This window comes from Esox lucius, chromosome 4, assembly GCF_011004845.1.
Source record: "Esox lucius isolate fEsoLuc1 chromosome 4, fEsoLuc1.pri, whole genome shotgun sequence".
In the NCBI taxonomy this organism is placed as follows: Eukaryota; Metazoa; Chordata; class Actinopteri; order Esociformes; family Esocidae; genus Esox; species Esox lucius.
Window position 1 is genome coordinate 6,370,636 of NC_047572.1, and position 17,164 is coordinate 6,387,799.

Consider the following 17,164-nt stretch of genomic DNA (forward strand, 5'->3'; position numbering starts at 1 on the left):
TTCTTTCTGCTTCATGGCCTGTTGTGTGGATAGCTGTTGTTGTAGCCCCAACAGGTGATGACTTAGACAGGAAAATTATTTTGTTGTGTGGGAAGCTGTGGTTCTTTCAGCATCATGGCCTGATGTATGAGTGGCTGTTGTTGTAGCTCCAACTGATGATGTCTTAGCAGGGACTGTTTTTGTGGTGTGGGAAGCTGTGGTTCTTTCTGCTTCATGGCCTGTTGTGTGGATAGCTGTCGTTGTAGCCCCAACAGGTGATGACTTGACAGAAAATAATTTTGTTGTGTGGGAAGCTGTGGTTCTTTCAGCATCATGGCCTGATGTATGGATGGCTGTTGTTGTAGCCCCAACTGATGATGTCTTAGCAGGGACTGTTTTTGTTGTTTGGGAAGCTGTGGTTCTTTCAGCATCATGGCCTGATGTACGGAAGGCTGTTGTTGTAGCTCCAACTGATGATGTCTTAGCAGGAACTGTTTTTGTGGTGTGGGAAGCTGTGGTTCTTTCTGCTTCATGGCCTGTTGTGTGGATAGCTGTCGTTGTAGCCCCAACAGGTGATGACTTGACAGAAAATAATTTTGTTGTGTGGGAAGCTGTGGTTCTTTCAGCATCATGGCCTGATGTATGGATGGCTGTTGTTGTAGCCCCAACTGATGATGTCTTAGCAGGGACTGTTTTTGTTGTTTGGGAAGCTGTGGTTCTTTCAGCATCATGGCCTGATGTATGGATGGCTGTTGTTGTAGCTCCAACTGATGATGTACTTAGCAGGAACTAGTTTTTGTGGTGTGGGAAGCTGTGGTTCTTTCAGCATCATGGCCTGTTGTGTGGATAGCTGTCGTTGTCGCCCCAACAGGTGATGACTTGACAGAGAATAATTTTGTTGTGTGGGAAGCTGTGGTTCTTTCAGCATCATGGCCTGATGTATGGAAGGCTGTTTTTGTAGCTCCAACTGATGATGTCTTAGCAGGAACTGTTTTTGTGGTGTGGGAAGCTGTGGTTCTTTCTGCTTCATGGCCTGTTGTGAGGATAGCTGTCGTTGTCACTCCAACAGGTGATGACTTGACAGAAAATAATTTTGTTGTGTGGGAAGCTGTGGTTCTTTCAGCATCATGGCCTGATGTATGGAAGGCTGTTGTTGTAGCTCCAACTGATGATGTCTTAGCAGGAACTGTTTTTGTGGTGTGGGAAGCTGTGGTTCTTTCTGCTTCATGGCCTGTTGTGTGGATAGCTGTCGTTGTAGCCCCAACAGGTGATGACTTGACAGAAAATAATTTTGTTGTGTGGGAAGCTGTGGTTCTTTCAGCATCATGGCCTGATGTATGGAAGGCTGTTGTTGTAGCTCCAACTGATGATGTCTTAGAAGGAACTGTTTTTGTGGTGTGGGAAGCTGTGGTTCTTTCAGCATCATGGCCTGTTGTGTGGATAGCTGTCGTTGTCACTCCAACAGGTGATGACTTGACAGAGAATAATTTTGTTGTGTGGGAAGCTGTGGTTCTTTCAGCATCATGGCATGATGAATGGAAGGCTGTTGTTGTAGCTCCAACTGATGATGTCTTAGCAGGGACTGTTTTTGTTGTTTGGGAAGCTGTGGTTCTTTCAGCATCATGGACTGATGTACGGAAGGCTGTTGTTGTAGCTCCAATTGATGATGTCTTAGCAGGAACTGTTTTTGTGGTGTGGGAATCTGTGGTTCTTTCTGCTTCATGGCCTGTTGTGTGGATAGCTGTCGTTGTAGCCCCAACAGGTGATGACTTGACAGAAAATAATTTTGTTGTGTGGGAAGCTGTGGTTCTTTCAGCATCATGGCCTGATGTATGGAAGGCTGTTGTTGTAGCTCCAACTGATGATGTCTTAGCAGGAACTGTTTTTGTGGTGTGGGAAGCTGTGGTTCTTTCATCATCATGGACTGTTGTGTGGATAGCTGTCGTTGTAGCCCCAACAGGTGATGACTTGACAGAAAATAATTTTGTTGTGTGGGAAGCTGTGGTTCCTTCAGCATCATGGCCTGATGTATGGATGGCTGTTGTTGTAGCCCCAACTGATGATGTCTTAGCAGGGACTGTTTTTGTTGTTTGGGAAGCTGTGGTTCTTTCAGCATCATGGACTGATGTACGGAAGGCTGTTGTTGTAGCTCCAACTGATGATGTCTTAGCAGGAACTGTTTTTGTGGTGTGGGAAGCTGTGGTTCTTTCTGCTTCATGGCCTGTTGTGTGGATAGCTGTCGTTGTAGCCCCAACAGGTGATGACTTGACAGAGAATAATTTTGTTGTGTGGGAAGCTGTGGTTCCTTCAGCATCACGGCCTGATGTATGGATGGCTGTTGTTGTAGCCCCAACTGATGATGTCTTAGCAGGGACTGTTTTTGTTGTTTGGGAAGCTGTGGTTCTTTCAGCATCATGGACTGATGTATGGAAGGCTGTTGTTGTAGCTCCAACTGATGATGTCTTAGCAGGAACTGTTTTTGTGGTGTGGGAATCTGTGGTTCTTTCTGCTTCATGGCCTGTTGTGTGGATAGCTGTCGTTGTAGCCCCAACAGGTGATGACTTGACAGAATATAATTTTTTTGTGTGGGAAGCTGTGGTTCTTTCAGCATCATGGCCTGATGTATGGAAGGCTGTTGTTGTAGCTCCAACTGATGATGTCTTAGCAGGAACTGTTTTTGTGGTGTGGGAAGCTGTGGTTCTTTCAGCATCATGGCCTGTTGTGTGGATAGCTGTCGTTGTAGCCCCAACAGGTGATGACTTGACAGAAAATAATTTTGTTGTGTGGGAAGCTGTGGTTCTTTCAGCATCATGGCCTGATGTACGGAAGGCTGTTGTTGTAGCTCCAATTGATGATATCTTAGCAGGAACTGTTTTTGTTGTGTGGGAAGCTGTGGTTCTTTCTGCTTCATGGCCTGTTGTGTGGATAGCTGTCGTTGTAGCCCCAAAAGGTGATGACTTGACATAAAATAAGTTTGTCGTGTGGGAAGCTGTGGCTCTTTCAGCATCATGGCCTGATGTATGGATGGCTGTTGTTGTAGCCCCAACTGATGATGTCTTAGCAGGGACTGTTTTTGTTGTTTGGGAAGCTGTGGTTCTTTCAGCATCATGGCCTGATGTACGGAAGGCTGTTGTTGTAGCTCCAACTGATGATGTCTTAGCAGGAACTGTTTTTGTGGTGTGGGAATCTGTGGTTCTTTCTGCTTCATGGCCTGTTGTGTGGATAGCTGTCGTTGTAGCCCCAACAGGTGATGACTTGACAGAAAATAATTTTGTTGTGTGGGAAGCTGTGGTTCTTTCAGCATCATGGCCTGATGTATGGAAGGCTGTTGTTGTAGCTCCAACTGATGATGTCTTAGCAGGAACTGTTTTTGTTGTGTGGGAAGCTGTGGTTCTTTCAGCATCATGGACTGTTGTGTGGATAGCTGTCGTTGTAGCCCCAACAGGTGATGACTTGACAGAAAATAATTTTGTTGTGTGGGAAGCTGTGGTTCTTTCAGCATCATGGACTGTTGTGTGGATAGCTGTCGTTGTAGCCCCAACAGGTGATGATGATCTTAGACAGAGAATATTTTGTTGTGTGGGAAGCTGTGGTTCTTTCTGCTTCATGGCTTGTTGTGTGGATAGATGTCGTTGTCACTCCAACAGGTGATGACTTGACAGAGAATAATTTTGTTGTGTGGGAAGCTGTGGTTCTTTCAGCATCTTGGCCTGATGTATGGAAGGCTGTGGTTGTAGCTCCAACTGATGATGTCTTAGCAGGAACTGTTTTTGTGGTGTGGGAAGCTGTGATTCTTTCTGCTTCATGGCCTGTTGTGTGGATAGATGTCGTTGTCACTCCAACTGGTGATGACTTGACAGAGAATAATTTTGTTGTGTGGGAAGCTGTGGTTCTTTCAGCATCTTGTCCTGATGTATGGAAGGCTGTGGTTGTAGCTCCAACTGATGATGTCTTAGCAGGAACTGTTTTTGTGGTGTGGGAAGCTGTGATTCTTTCTGCTTCATGGCCTGTTGTGTGGATAGCTGTCGTTGTCGCCCCAACAGGTGATGACTTGACAGAGAATTATTTTGTTGTGTGGGAAGCTGTGGTTCTTTCAGCATCATAGCCTGATGTATGGATGGCTGTTGTTGTAGCCCCAACTGATGATGTCTTAGCAGGGACTGTTTTTGTTGTTTGGGAAGCTGTGGTTCTTTCAGCATCATGGCCTGATGTATGGAAGGCTGTTGTTGTAGCTCCAAATGATGATGTCTTAGCAGGAACTGTTTTTGTGGTTTGGGAATCTGTGGTTCTTTCTGCTTCATGGCCTGTTGTGTGGATAGCTGTCGTTGTAGCCCCAACAGGTGATGACTTGACAGAAAATAATTTTGTTGTGTGGGAAGCTGTGGTTCTTTCAGCATCATGGCCTGATGTATGGAAGGCTGTTGTTGTAGCTCCAACTGATGATGTCTTAGCAGGAACTGTTTTTGTGGTTTGGGAAGCTGTGGTTCTTTCAGCATCATGGCCTGTTGTGTGGATAGCTGTCGTTGTAGCCCCAACAGGTGATGACTTGACAGAAAATAATTTTGTTGTGTGGGAAGCTGTGGTTCTTTCAGCATAATGGCATGATGAATGGAAGGCTGTTGTTGTAGCTCCAACTGATGATGTCTTAGCAGGGACTGTTTTTGTTGTGTGGCAAGCTGTGGTTCTTTCAGCATCATGGCATGATGTATGGAAGGCTGTTGTTGTAGCTCTAACTGATGATGTCTTAGCAGGAACTGTTTTTGTGGTGTGGGAATCTGTGGTTCTTTCTGCTTCATGGCCTGTTGTGTGGATAGCTGACGTTGTAGCCCCAACAGGTGATGACTTGACAGAATATAATTTTGTTGTGTGGGAAGCTGTGGTTCTTTCAGCATCATGGCCTGATGTATGGAAGGCTGTTGTTGTAGCTCCAACTGATGATGTCTTAGCAGGAACTGTTTTTGTGGTGTGGGAAGCTGTGGTTCTTTCTGCTTCATGGCCTGTTGTGTGGATAGCTGTTGTTGTCACTCCAACAGGTGATGACTTGACAGAATATAATTTTGTTGTGTGGGAAGCTGTGGTTCTTTCAGCATCATGGCCTGATGTATGGAAGGCTGTTGTTGTAGCTCCAACTGATGATGTCTTAGCAGGAACTGTTTTTGTTGTTTGGGAAGCTGTGGTTCTTTCAGCATCATGGACTGATGTGTGGATAGCTGTCGTTGTCACTCCAACAGGTGATGACTTGACAGAGAATAATTTTGTTGTGTGGGAAGCTGTGGTTCTTTCAGCATCATGGCCTGTTGTGTGGATAGCTGTCGTTGTAGCCCCAACAGGTGATGACTTGACAGAAAATAATTTTGTTGTGTGGGAAGCTGTGGTTCTTTCAGCATCATGGCCTGATGTACGGAAGGCTGTTGTTGTAGCTCCAATTGATGATGTCTTAGCAGGAACTGTTTTTGTGGTGTGGGAAGCTGTGGTTCTTTCTGCTTCATGGCCTGTTGTGTGGATAGCTGTCGTTGTAGCCCCAACAGGTGATGACTTGACAGAAAATAATTTTGTTGTGTGGGAAGCTGTGGTTCCTTCAGCATCATGGCCTGATGTATGGATGGCTGTTGTTGTAGCCCCAACTGATGATGTCTTAGCAGGGACTGTTTTTGTTGTTTGGGAAGCTGTGGTTCTTTCAGCATCATGGACTGATGTATGGAAGGCTGTTGTTGTAGCTCCAACTGATGATGTCTTAGCAGGAACTGTTTTTGTGGTGTGGGAATCTGTGGTTCTTTCTGCTTCATGGCCTGTTGTGTGGATAGCTGTCGTTGTCACTCCAACAGGTGATGACTTGACAGAGAATAATTTTGTTGTGTGGGAAGCTGTGGTTCTTTCAGCCTCATGGCCTGATGTATGGAAGGCTGTTGTTGTAGCTCCAACTGATGATGTCTTAGCAGGAACTGTTTTTGTGGTGTGGGAATCTGTGGTTCTTTCTGCTTCATGGCCTGTTGTGTGGATAGCTGACGTTGTAGCCCCAACAGGTGATGACTTGACAGAAAATAATTTTGTTGTGTGGGAAGCTGTGGTTCTTTCAGCATCATGGCCTGATGTGTGGATAGCTGTCGTTGTCGCCCCAACAGGTGATGACTTGACAGAGAATAATTTTGTTGTGTGGGAAGCTGTGGTTCCTTCAGCATCATGGCCTGATGTATGGAAGGCTGTTGTTGTAGCTCCAACTGATGATGTCTTAGCAGGGACTGTTTTTGTTGTTTGGGAAGCTGTGGTTCTTTCAGCATCATGGACTGATGTATGGAAGGCTGTTGTTGTAGCTCCAACTGATGATGTCTTAGCAGGAACTGTTTTTGTGGTGTGGGAATCTGTGGTTCTTTCTGCTTCATGGCCTGTTGTGTGGATAGCTGTCGTTGTAGCCCCAACAGGTGATGACTTGACAGAGAATAATTTTGTTGTGTGGGAAGCTGTGGTTCTTTCAGCATCATGGCCTGATGTATGGAAGGCTGTTGTTGTAGCTCCAACTGATGATGTCTTAGCAGGAACTGTTTTTGTGGTGTGGGAAGCTGTGGTTCTTTCTGCTTCATGGCCTGTTGTGTGGATAGATGTTGTTGTAGCCCCAACAGGTGATGACTTGACAGAAAATAATTTTGTTGTGTGGGAAGCTGTGGTTCTTTCAGCATCATGGCCTGATGTGTGGATAGCTGTCGTTGTAGCCCCAACAGGTGATGACTTGACAGAGAATAATTTTGTTGTGTGGGAAGCTGTGGTTCTTTCTGCTTCATGGCCTGTTGTGTGGATAGATGTCGTTGTCACTCCAACAGGTGATGACTTGACAGAGAATAATTTTGTTGTGTGGGAAGCTGTGGTTCTTTCAGCATCATGGCATGATGTATGGAAGGCTGTTGTTGTAGCTCCAACTGATGATGTCTTAGCAGGAACTGTTTTTGTGGTGTGGGAAGCTGTGGTTCTTTCTGCTTCATGGCCTGTTGTGTGGATAGCTGTCGTTGTCGCCCCAACAGGTGATGACTTGACAGAGAATTATTTTGTTGTGTGGGAAGCTGTGGTTCTTTCAGCATCATGGCCTGATGTATGGATGGCTGTTGTTGTAGCCCCAACTGATGATGTCTTAGCAGGGACTGTTTTTGTTGTTTGGGAAGCTGTGGTTCTTTCAGCATCATGGACTGATGTACGGAAGGCTGTTGTTGTAGCTCCAACTGATGATGTCTTAGCAGGAACTGTTTTTGTGGTGTGGGAAGCTGTGGTTCTTTCTGCTTCATGGCCTGTTGTGTGGATAGCTGTCGTTGTAGCCCCAACAGGTGATGACTTGACAGAAAATAATTTTGTTGTGTGGGAAGCTGTGGTTCTTTCAGCATCATGGCCTGATGTATGGAAGGCTGTTGTTGTAGCTCCAACTGATGATGTCTTAGCAGGAACTGTTTTTGTTGTTTGGGAAGCTGTGGTTCTTTCAGCATCATGGCCTGTTGTGTGGATAGCTGTCGTTGTAGCCCCAACAGGTGATGACTTGACAGAAAATAATTTTGTTGTGTGGGAAGCTGTGGTTCCTTCAGCATCACGGCCTGATGTATGGGTGGCTGTTGTTGTAGCCCCAACTGATGATGTCTTAGCAGGGACTGTTTTTGTTGTTTGGGAAGCTGTGGTTCTTTCAGCATCATGGCCTGATGTATGGATGGCTGTTGTTGTAGCTCCAACTGATGATGTCTTAGCAGGAACTGTTTTTGTGGTGTGGGAATCTGTGGTTCTTTCTGCTTCATGGCCTGTTGTGTGGATAGCTGTCGTTGTCGCACCAACAGGTGATGACTTGACAGAAAATAATTTTGTTGTGTGAACTGATGATGACAATGCTGCTGCTAAAGTTGTGTGGAAACCTGTCGTCATTGTGGTAGGAATGATGGTCATTATTGGAACAACTGTGGATGTTTTCAGAGAAGCGGTAGTTGTCTCAGCAGCCGTAACTCTTGGTACAGGAGCTGTGGTGCTCATGTGGACACCTGTGGTTGTTGTGAGAACAGGTGTTTTTGTAGCTAAAGTGAAAGTGGATGATGATAATGATACGGCTGAAGTTTCGTGTGATCCTGTGGTCATTGTGGAAGGAATTGTTGTAATGTACGGAGTAACAGTGGATGTTTTCGGAAGAGTAGTGGTTGTCTCGCCAGACGTGGCTTTTGTTTCAGCAGCTGCTTTTGTTGTGTGTACTTCTGTGGTTGTTGTTTGGACATGTGTTGTTGTGGCAGTATCTAAGGATGGCATTGCTGCTGCTGACGATGTCTGGAAAACTGAGGTCATCGCAGTTGGAATTGTGGTCATTTTCGGTGCAAATGTGGATGTTTTCGGAGCAGCAGTCGTTGACCTGACAGTTGTGGATGTTGTTACAGCAGCTCTGGTAGTTGTGTGGACTGGTGTTGCTGTAGCTAATGTGGATGATGACACAGATGCTTCTGAAGTTGTTTGGAAAACTGTGTGCATGGTGGTAGGAACTGTGGTCATTTTTGGAGCAACTGTGGATGTTTTAGTAGCAGCAGTGGTTGTCTCGCCAGATGTGGCTTTTGTTTCTGTAGCTGTTGTTGTTGTTTTGTGTACTGCTGTGGTTGCTGTTTGGACAGGTATTGTTTTTACAAAAGCGGAAGATGACATTGCTGCAGCTGAATATGTCTGGAAGTCTGTGGAAATTGTAGTTGGTGTTGTGGTCATTTTCGGAGCAACTGTGGATGTTTTCTGGGCTGCTGTAGTTGCCTCAGGAGCCGTGACTGTTGGTAGAGCAGCGATGGTGGTTGAGTGGACACCTGTGTTTGTTGTGAGGACAGGTGTTGTTGCAGCTAAAGTGGATGATGACAATGCTGCTGCTAAAGTTGTGTGGAAACCTGTCGTCATTGTGGAAGGAATGATGGTCATTATCGGAACAACTGTGGATGTTTTCAGAGAAGCGGTAGTTGTCTCAGCAGCCGTAACTCTTGGTACAGGAGCTGTGGTGCTCATGTGGACACCTGTGGTTGTTGTGAGAACAGGTGTTTTTGTAGCTAAAGTGGATGATGATAATGATACGGCTGAAGTTTCGTGTGATCCTGTGGTCATTGTGGAAGGAATTGTTGTAATGTACGGAGTAACAGTGGATGTTTTCGGAAGAGTAGTGGTTGTCTCGCCAGACGTGGCTTTTGTTTCAGCAGCTGCTTTTGTTGTGTGTACTTCTGTGGTTGTTGTTTGGACATGTGTTGTTGTTGGCAGTATCTAAGGATGGCATTGCTGCTGCTGACGATGTCTGGAAGACTGTGGTGGTTGTGTGGACACCTGTGTTTGTTGCGAGGACAGGTGATGTTGAAGCTAAAGTTGATGATGAAATTGCTGATGACATATCTCCAACTGAAGTTGTGTGGAACGCTTTGGTTATTGTTATAGGAATCTTTGTTGTTTTCGGAGCAACATTGGTTGTCTCGCCAACTGTGACCGTCGTGTGTTCAGTTGTTGTTGTAGTGAGGAAAGCTGTGGTCATTGTGGGAGCAATCCTGCTAGTTTTCTGTGCAAGCATTGTTGTCTCACGAGATGTGGCTTTTGTGTGGACAGCTGTGGTTGCTGTGTGTACTGGTTTTGTTGTAGTTGCAGATGTCGATGAAATAGCTGCTGACGTCATTTTAGTGGGGAACGTTGTGGTTGTGTGGATGTCTGTCTTTGTGGTATGAGCTGCTATTGTTGTAGTTTCCGATGTTGATGACATAAAAATTGATGTTGTAGTGGGCAAAGGTGTGGTTGTTTTGGCAGCAGCTGTTGATAAGAAAAAAAATATTTTCTTTAAGCAGTTTTTTGTGGGGGATATTCCTTAGCTTTTCCCATTACATAATGATAACCTAAACCTTAGATAATGGAAACCAAAGTAAAGGCTTTTTATTTCATATTGTAACAACTTTTACATCTAGCATTTACATTTCTGAAAATGTTTTAGACACCAATTGGTTGATTAACATTATATTGTATTAGTGATGATTATTTAGGGCCCATTTGAAGATGTCAAAACAATTGGTTATAGGTGTTGTTATATGCCGGTTGTGGTTATAGATTTTTCGGGGGATATGGGTAATTGCGAAAGTGATTAACCAGCCACAGCCACATATGTTAATATGCTAAAGAGATCTTGGTTGAACCTGAATAATGTCATTTTTACGTTTTTTTTTGACGGAATTATGCAGCCCCACTGTCTTGAAAAGATAATTGATTATAGACATGTAGTGCCCCGGGAAGGGGCATATCTCCCTGGAAAGGGGGTTGGCTCCCATCCCAAGGATCCTATTTAACGTCTAATCAGCATAGTAAGCTGTCGTTTTTTATTGTGCCGGTTGCTTCTTGGATATATGCTGAATTAATAAAGGTTTGTAGTAATTCCCACAACAATGCCTTCTTGTCATACGCAGAAGTAAAAAAATATATATATTTTGCTAAAAGACATTCCTGTTAGCATACAACATTAACCAGGGTCACCATGTCACTTCTCTGGAGTTTAGTGCAAGCAGAGCCAGCAGCAGATTTATTAGCAGAATTGAATGGAGAAAATGGTTGGTCTGCTATGGAAGTCTATGACTGACAAACCTCAAAATGCAAACAGGCTTTGCAATTCATATACATTTTAGGTGACAAAACTCAAGTTATTGTATTGCATTAAGTTTTTTGTGATGGGATATGATTAATTACATGGTCCTCTGCCTAACAGAGCACGGTCCTATGCCAATAGTTACGGGGTCCTGGAGCCTCTGAGGAGGTCCAGATTTATGAACTATGGACTCTAGACGCATGTGGTGTGGACTGAGACACATCACAGACTAAACAGGGAGAAACAACAATGTTGCCCAGCCTACCGACTCCCTCCCCTACAAGCTCAACTCCTATGCACAGTTTAAGGTGATCAACACCATTCCTTCTGTAAGGCTTGTTGAGGACCAGGTTACGACAACCTCTCTCTCATCGTCTGGAACACTAAAAAGATGATCATTGACTTCAGGAAGCCGCAGGGGGGAGGGGGGGTCATGTCCCCTATCAAAGGAGCTCAAGTGGAGAGAGTCTCCGACTTCAAGTTTCTCAGTGTGTTCATCAAAGATTACCTCACTTGGACAGTACGTCCCTACAGAGTGTGGTTAAGTCTGCGGAGCGTGTCTTCCCTTCGTGCAAATCATCTACCATACACAAAGCCTTAGGGAAGCCTTGTTCATAATCCCCATTCTACTCATTTTATAATTGCTACTAGTTTACATTGTTATACATATTGCTATTGCTATCCTTACTATATCTATAATCTTTGAATACTTCTGCCCAAATTGTTTATACCACCCATCATGTTATTATTTTTTTAATTGCTGCTAGTTTATATAGTTATGCACACCAATGAGCCATAACATTATGACCACTGACAGGAGAAGTGAATAACACTGATAATCTCGTTATCATGGCACCTGTCAGTGGGTAGGATATATTAGGCAGCAAGTGAACATTCTGCTCTGAAGTTGACGTGTTAGAAGCAGGAAAAATGCGGAGATGGTTGAAAATGCTGGCGTGTCTTGTAAAAAACAACTCTCCATGGATTGAAAACATTTACAAAGGGCAACCATGGCATCCATGACAGAGACAATGAAAGATGGACAGATTATTGGAGTGAACACTGCTTCTAGGATTGAACACTGATTGAAACTGAAGTGAAAACACACAATGTAGTAAACAAAATCAACAGTCCAAACGCAAACGGCATAGGCCTGCATGTGTAATGAGAGGATATTCCGCCTGCCCCGAAACATTCCTAACGTGTATAAGTCTAACATTTGCTAACTAGCTACAGAATTCCTTTTCAGAACGTTGTCAAAGTCCTTTGCATTGCTAGTTATCTAGCGATAGCTGCTGATGTTACTGTTGAAGTTAACTAGCTAGGTAACAACGTTAACTAACAAACTAGCCAACTTTTCCTGGTTTCTAGCTTGTTTGTTGGGTAGCTAGCTTTTTTTCACAAAAGTGAGAAAGTCACTTAGTATGATAATAAGCTATCTGATTGACCGGTCATTCAGCCAGGTGTGTGTGATTATGCCTAATCTAAAACCCCTCCCCATGTATACACACAACCCTCAACTGGACAAATCTTGAACCTTACATATTTTTATATTTATATACATATTTTTTTGTAATTTATTAATGCTCAGTTTTTATGTTCAGTCCATCAGTACAGTAAGAGTGCTAAACGGCTCAGTGGCTGTCCACCTGCACTCAAACTGTCTGCACTTACTTTGCTGCTACTATTTAAGCCACTTCACCTTTCACTGTACTGTTTATACTCGATGTATCAATTGCATATGAACTTTAATTTTATTGTATTTGGTTTGATATAGTATGTGTTTGTTAGAGACTAACCAGACCAGTTTACCACTAGAGCTCCATTGAGGGGGGACATGACCCCCCCCTGAACCCCCGCGGCTTCCCGAAGTTAAACATTTCTTCATAAAAAAAAAAATTCAGTTCTTGTCTTCCATAGAAATTTTACTTGTGAGGATTGGGACCTATATACCAGTTTTCAAGATCCTATGTTACATGGTTAATGGGCAGTGTGAGCTGTGAAACGCTCAGTGGCTTGTTATAGCGCCAGCATGTGGCTTATTAGCCCATTGGTATTTTAACATTATGCAAATTTAGAGCCTTCTGGTTCTGTCATGGGACCAGAAGGATATAAATTCTCTGAATTGCAATTCTAAACTAAATTAATACTGTAATTTCCCATTCATATATACAGATATTGAAAATTATTTCAACCACAGCTGTTAATTCATGGGTGCGGCTAACACACACGTTAATTTTTTAAAAACCGTTTTCACAGATGATTGCTTGACGACGTAGAGGTCTCAGAAACTCATGTAGCAACTTTGATACAATTGGCGTTACAAAAGTAGCATATTACCAGTCATTGTAAGTGATTCTTTTTGGAGTAATTCTTCCGCGATATCCTCTAGATCGAGGCATCGCAATATGCCGCAGGGGAAAGATTTGAGGGATTGCATAATACAGTGGGAGGATAAGTTCACAATATTCTGATAAACAAGGAAGGTGACACAATAATTGAAACAAGCATACAGATCTCAATCAAAGAATGAGAAACCCCATGAACTCAAATGTGACCAGCACAGCCTTGTGGACCAGTTATGCTCTCGCACTGCCAGCTAAGTTCTGTTTATAGATTAGAATAGATTCAACTTTATTGCCATTGTATTAGTACAGTACAACGAAATGCAGTTAGCCTCTAACCAGAAGTATTAAGGATAGGGTATGTTACAAGTAGGATAAATAGTTGTGAGGGTACAAATGGCAATTCTTAATGGCATTCTAAATGTGCAATCAAGGCGTGAGGTAGCATGTGCAACAGGAATGAAAAGCAATGAGGTCCCTGAGGTAGACATGTAAATGTAACAACTGAAAAGTACGGTGGCAGTTCTAGATGTACAATGAAAGCAAATTGAAGGTGCAAGGTGGCATGTGCAACTGAAATGCATGAATGGCAGCAGTGAGGTTCCCGAGATAGAAAAATACCTATAACAACTGAAAAACTTCCTTATCAGTCTTTGCAAGGCAGAGTAGCATAAAGGGAGTAGTACAACATGGTCCCTGAGAGGCAGGGGGTGTATGGTTAGTGATGGGTACAGAGTTCAGCAGGGTTACAGTAGATGGGAAGAAAATTTTCCTGAGCCTGCTGGAGTGGGAACAAAGAGACCTTTACCACCTGCTTGATGGTAGTAAGAGAAACAATTTGTGGCCTGGATATGAAAGGTACCTGATGATGCTGCGCGCCCTACGCAGACACTGTTTGTGCTGAGGGTCTACAATAGCTGGGAGTTGGCCACCAGTGTTGTCCTAGGCGGTTTTCACCACCCGTTGTAGGGCCTTCCAGGCAACTACGGAGCAGCCGCTAAACCACATTGTGGCGCAGTTAGTCAGAATGCCCTCGATTGTGCAGCGGTAAAAGTTCACAAGGATCTTGGAGGACAGGCAGGCCATCAGCCTCTTCAAAAAGTACAGGCGCTGCTGCACGCTTTTGACCAGGGTTGAGGTTTTGAGAGGTCCTCGGAGATGTGGACACCCAGGAATTTAAAGCTGGGCACACGCTCCACCTCAGTGCCATCAATGAGAACTGGGGCGTGACTGCAGCTTTTGAACTTCCTGTAATCCACAATGAGCTCCTTAGTGTTCTTTGATTGAGGGCCAGGTTATTGTCAGCACACCATGCCACCAGGCGCTTGACCTCCTCCCTGTAGGCTGACTCGTCATTGTCACTGATCATGCCTACCTTCATGATGGTGTTGAAACTGTGTACAGGAACGCAGTCGTGGGTGAAGAGGGAGTACAGGAGAGGCATCAATACGCAGCCTTGTGGAACACCAGTGTTCAGTGTCAGGGTAAGGAGGTGAAGTTGTCTAACCTGAAAGAGTTGGTTAGGAAGTCCTAAGTCTATTTGCAGAGAGAGGGGCTGATCCCCAGGTCATGGAGTTTGTTGACCAGCCTAGAAGGGATGACTGTGTCAAATGCTGAACTAAAGTCTATGAATAACATTCTCACATAGGTGCTGGATTTGTACAAGTGGGTCAAGGCAGAGTGTAAAGCTGTAGAGATGGCGTGCTCTGTAGACCTGTTCGGCCGATAGGCAAACTGGTAAGGATCCAGTGTTGGGGGGAGGCAGGATTTAAGGTGGGCCAGAACTTGCCTTTCAAAGCACTTCATGATTGTGGGAGTGAGTGCAACTGGTCAGAAGTAATTCAGGCTGGATGTGAAGACTGCTTCGGCACTGGTACAACGGTTGCAGTCTTGAAGCACATTGGTGCAACCACCTGGGCCAGTGACAGGTTGAAAATGTCAGTAAAGACCTTGGCCTGCTGCCCAGCACATGCTCTGAGCACATGCCTGGGGACGCCTTCAGGACCAGCAGCCTTGCATGCATTCACTCTGCTCAGTGCACACAACAAATCTGCCTCTGCACTGAGTATACAGATCTTATTGATAATATCTTTTGTCAGTCAATATTATCCTATTCAGCAGAAAGTCACCTGTTAAAGAAAAGTTTACAGATTTAACCAACTATTATTAGAAGTAGCTAGCTATCTACCTAATGTAGTGGTAGCAAGTAAGTTATATTAATGGTCACGTTAGCACAATAAACTATATAGTCAACATTAAATAACATTGTTGTCTAATGAATAATTATGTATAAATGTTGACTAAAGCATTTCACATCCAAGAGAAGTCACTGTAAATTACTCCCCCTTTTAAACATTTTGGGTACCTGCTGTTGGATTTGCAGCAGGTGCCGTAGCGAAAGCACACCGTTTCATCATTTTGAACCTTAATGAAAAAAGCTTGACAGACCATCTTCAAGTAGTGACCTAAGGTAAGCTAAGGTAGAATTGGACGAGGACCATTTGGGGGAGGGGTTTTGCGAAAGGTAAATTCTCCTGGCAAATGCAGGTTTATATATGCGGTATACACACAAAGCTATAAATCAATGGTGCAGTTTATACATGGTGCAGGAAATTATGGTAATAATTTTTTTTTTTAAGAAAAAGCAGAGAGGAATACAATAAGGTTTCACTGTTAAACTCCTTACAAGACAACAACAACTACTTGCTAACTTTAGCCCGAGTCAGATGAGCGCAAATCTAATAAGGGAAAAGTAGACAGTAGTGTTATGTAATATTCACTTAGTGGGTCATGACATTGGTGATTTAATTTTATCAGATGGATGTACACTCTGTTCATGTGTGTTTGCATACACTGTGTGTGTTACCTTGGCATGGTTGGGGGTGTCTGTCACCAGATTCACAAGAGCAGATGTTCTCCTTAATGGTGTCAATATCTGCAGAAAAGTATTGGAAAAAACAAATAAAGTGAGATGGAGATTCAGGGACAAAGAGGGGTTCATGGGATGAATAAGAATAGCGTTTATATTAGACAACATTTATGATAATACAATTAAACTGTTCACTGACCTTGGATGAAAATCAAGATATACAACTGCTAACCTTACCACTAAGACGCAACGCAGTACCAGAGAGTTTGAGAGAGATTCCAAATTAAAAACAATTACTACATTTAGCATTGAATTTTAACAGTTTAATCCACATTGTTCAATATAGAACCTTCCAGGAATTAAATATTTCATATAAAATTTTTCTAAAATTATTTCCATTTTAGGACAAACCAAATAAACCATATATTGTTCTACTTAACTCTTTTTTCTAAGTGTATATACTACCCCGTTTCCAAAAATGGTTGTGGCACTGTGTAAAATGTTAAGAAAATCAGAATGCAATGAAATGCAAGTAGTTTATGTAAGGTATCAGCTGTCCCCTGGTGGGCAGGGCTTCCAGATTGATTTGACAAGTGGGCGGGACATCCGGTTTGCTGGGTGGGACTTCCGGTGTGACGTATGGACTTCCTGTATGACATGGTTTAGGGTCGGACTTCCGGAATGCCATATGCATGTCCGGTGACTTTGTAATTTATGATTGCATTGATGTGTCTATGTTTGATGTTTTCCAACAATTAAAAAAACACCCCGGACAACTGTTATTACAGGTGCGTTATGTTGAAATGGGTCTTAGGGTTCCGGAATGTTAAATTCCCAGACAATAAATACGTTATTTTTTCGATGATTGTCATTGTGTCCAGCCTGAGTAAACTTTCCTACACAGTACAAACCATTGCGGATTGTGCAGTGATCAATGTTTTGGGTGAAACACCATTGAAAGCTAACAGCTTAACCGCTGCACAGCGAGTCAGCAAGAGATGCAATCAACATGCCAGCCTCGAAGAAACTGATGCAGAGTTAAACCCGAATCCATCACATTCACCAGGATATGTTGGCACAGGAGTGGAAGTTTGGACGACCGTGGATCGGTGGATACATTTTCAACCCAGAGATATTGGAGGTTGCATTTTATGAATTCCCCGAAGGCCAAGAGTTTAAGGCCGGTGTGACTGAACAAATGGTTTTTAATGCCAGTTTATGGAACACCTTGCGAAAAGTGTTTTACACACATAATACGGTAGATGTACTGTTTAATGTCATTGAAGGAATGAAGCAGTATGACTCATGTTAGATTGGAGCTATTTCCGGAAAATGTCAGCAGGTTAGAGTGTGACTGCAACTGTGGACTGTTCGACTGACGTA

The 17,164-nt window shown here is 43.6% G+C and overlaps 1 protein-coding gene across 1 annotated transcript; it reads right to left on the minus strand.

The window, feature by feature from the left end:
* Window positions 1-1,130: 1,130 nt before the first annotated feature.
* LOC117594425 (putative uncharacterized protein DDB_G0268364) lies at window positions 1,131-6,374 on the minus strand. The gene is made up of 3 exons (XM_034291970.1): window positions 6,066-6,374; window positions 3,987-4,100; window positions 1,131-1,798 (listed from the first exon to the last, which is right to left on the minus strand). The coding sequence occupies exons 1-3, from the start codon at window positions 6,357-6,359 to the stop codon at window positions 1,433-1,435; spliced, it is 774 nt and encodes a 257-aa protein (XP_034147861.1). The 5' UTR covers window positions 6,360-6,374; the 3' UTR covers window positions 1,131-1,432.
* Window positions 6,375-17,164: the final 10,790 nt, after the last annotated feature.

Bases quoted from the DNA above. Each gene is read 5' to 3' on its own strand.
- LOC117594425 (XM_034291970.1), bottom strand. From the start codon at position 6,359: ATGAAGCAGAAAGAACCACAGATTCCCACACCACAAAAACAGTTCCTG. The intron at 4,101-6,065 runs GCCATGATGCTG...CTACAACAACAG, and splicing joins GACAGCTATCCACACATCAG to CCATCCATACATCAGGCTAT. The intron at 1,799-3,986 runs GCCATGAAGCAG...CATCAGGCCATG, and splicing joins GACAGCTATCCACACAACAG to ATGCTGAAAGAACCACAGCT.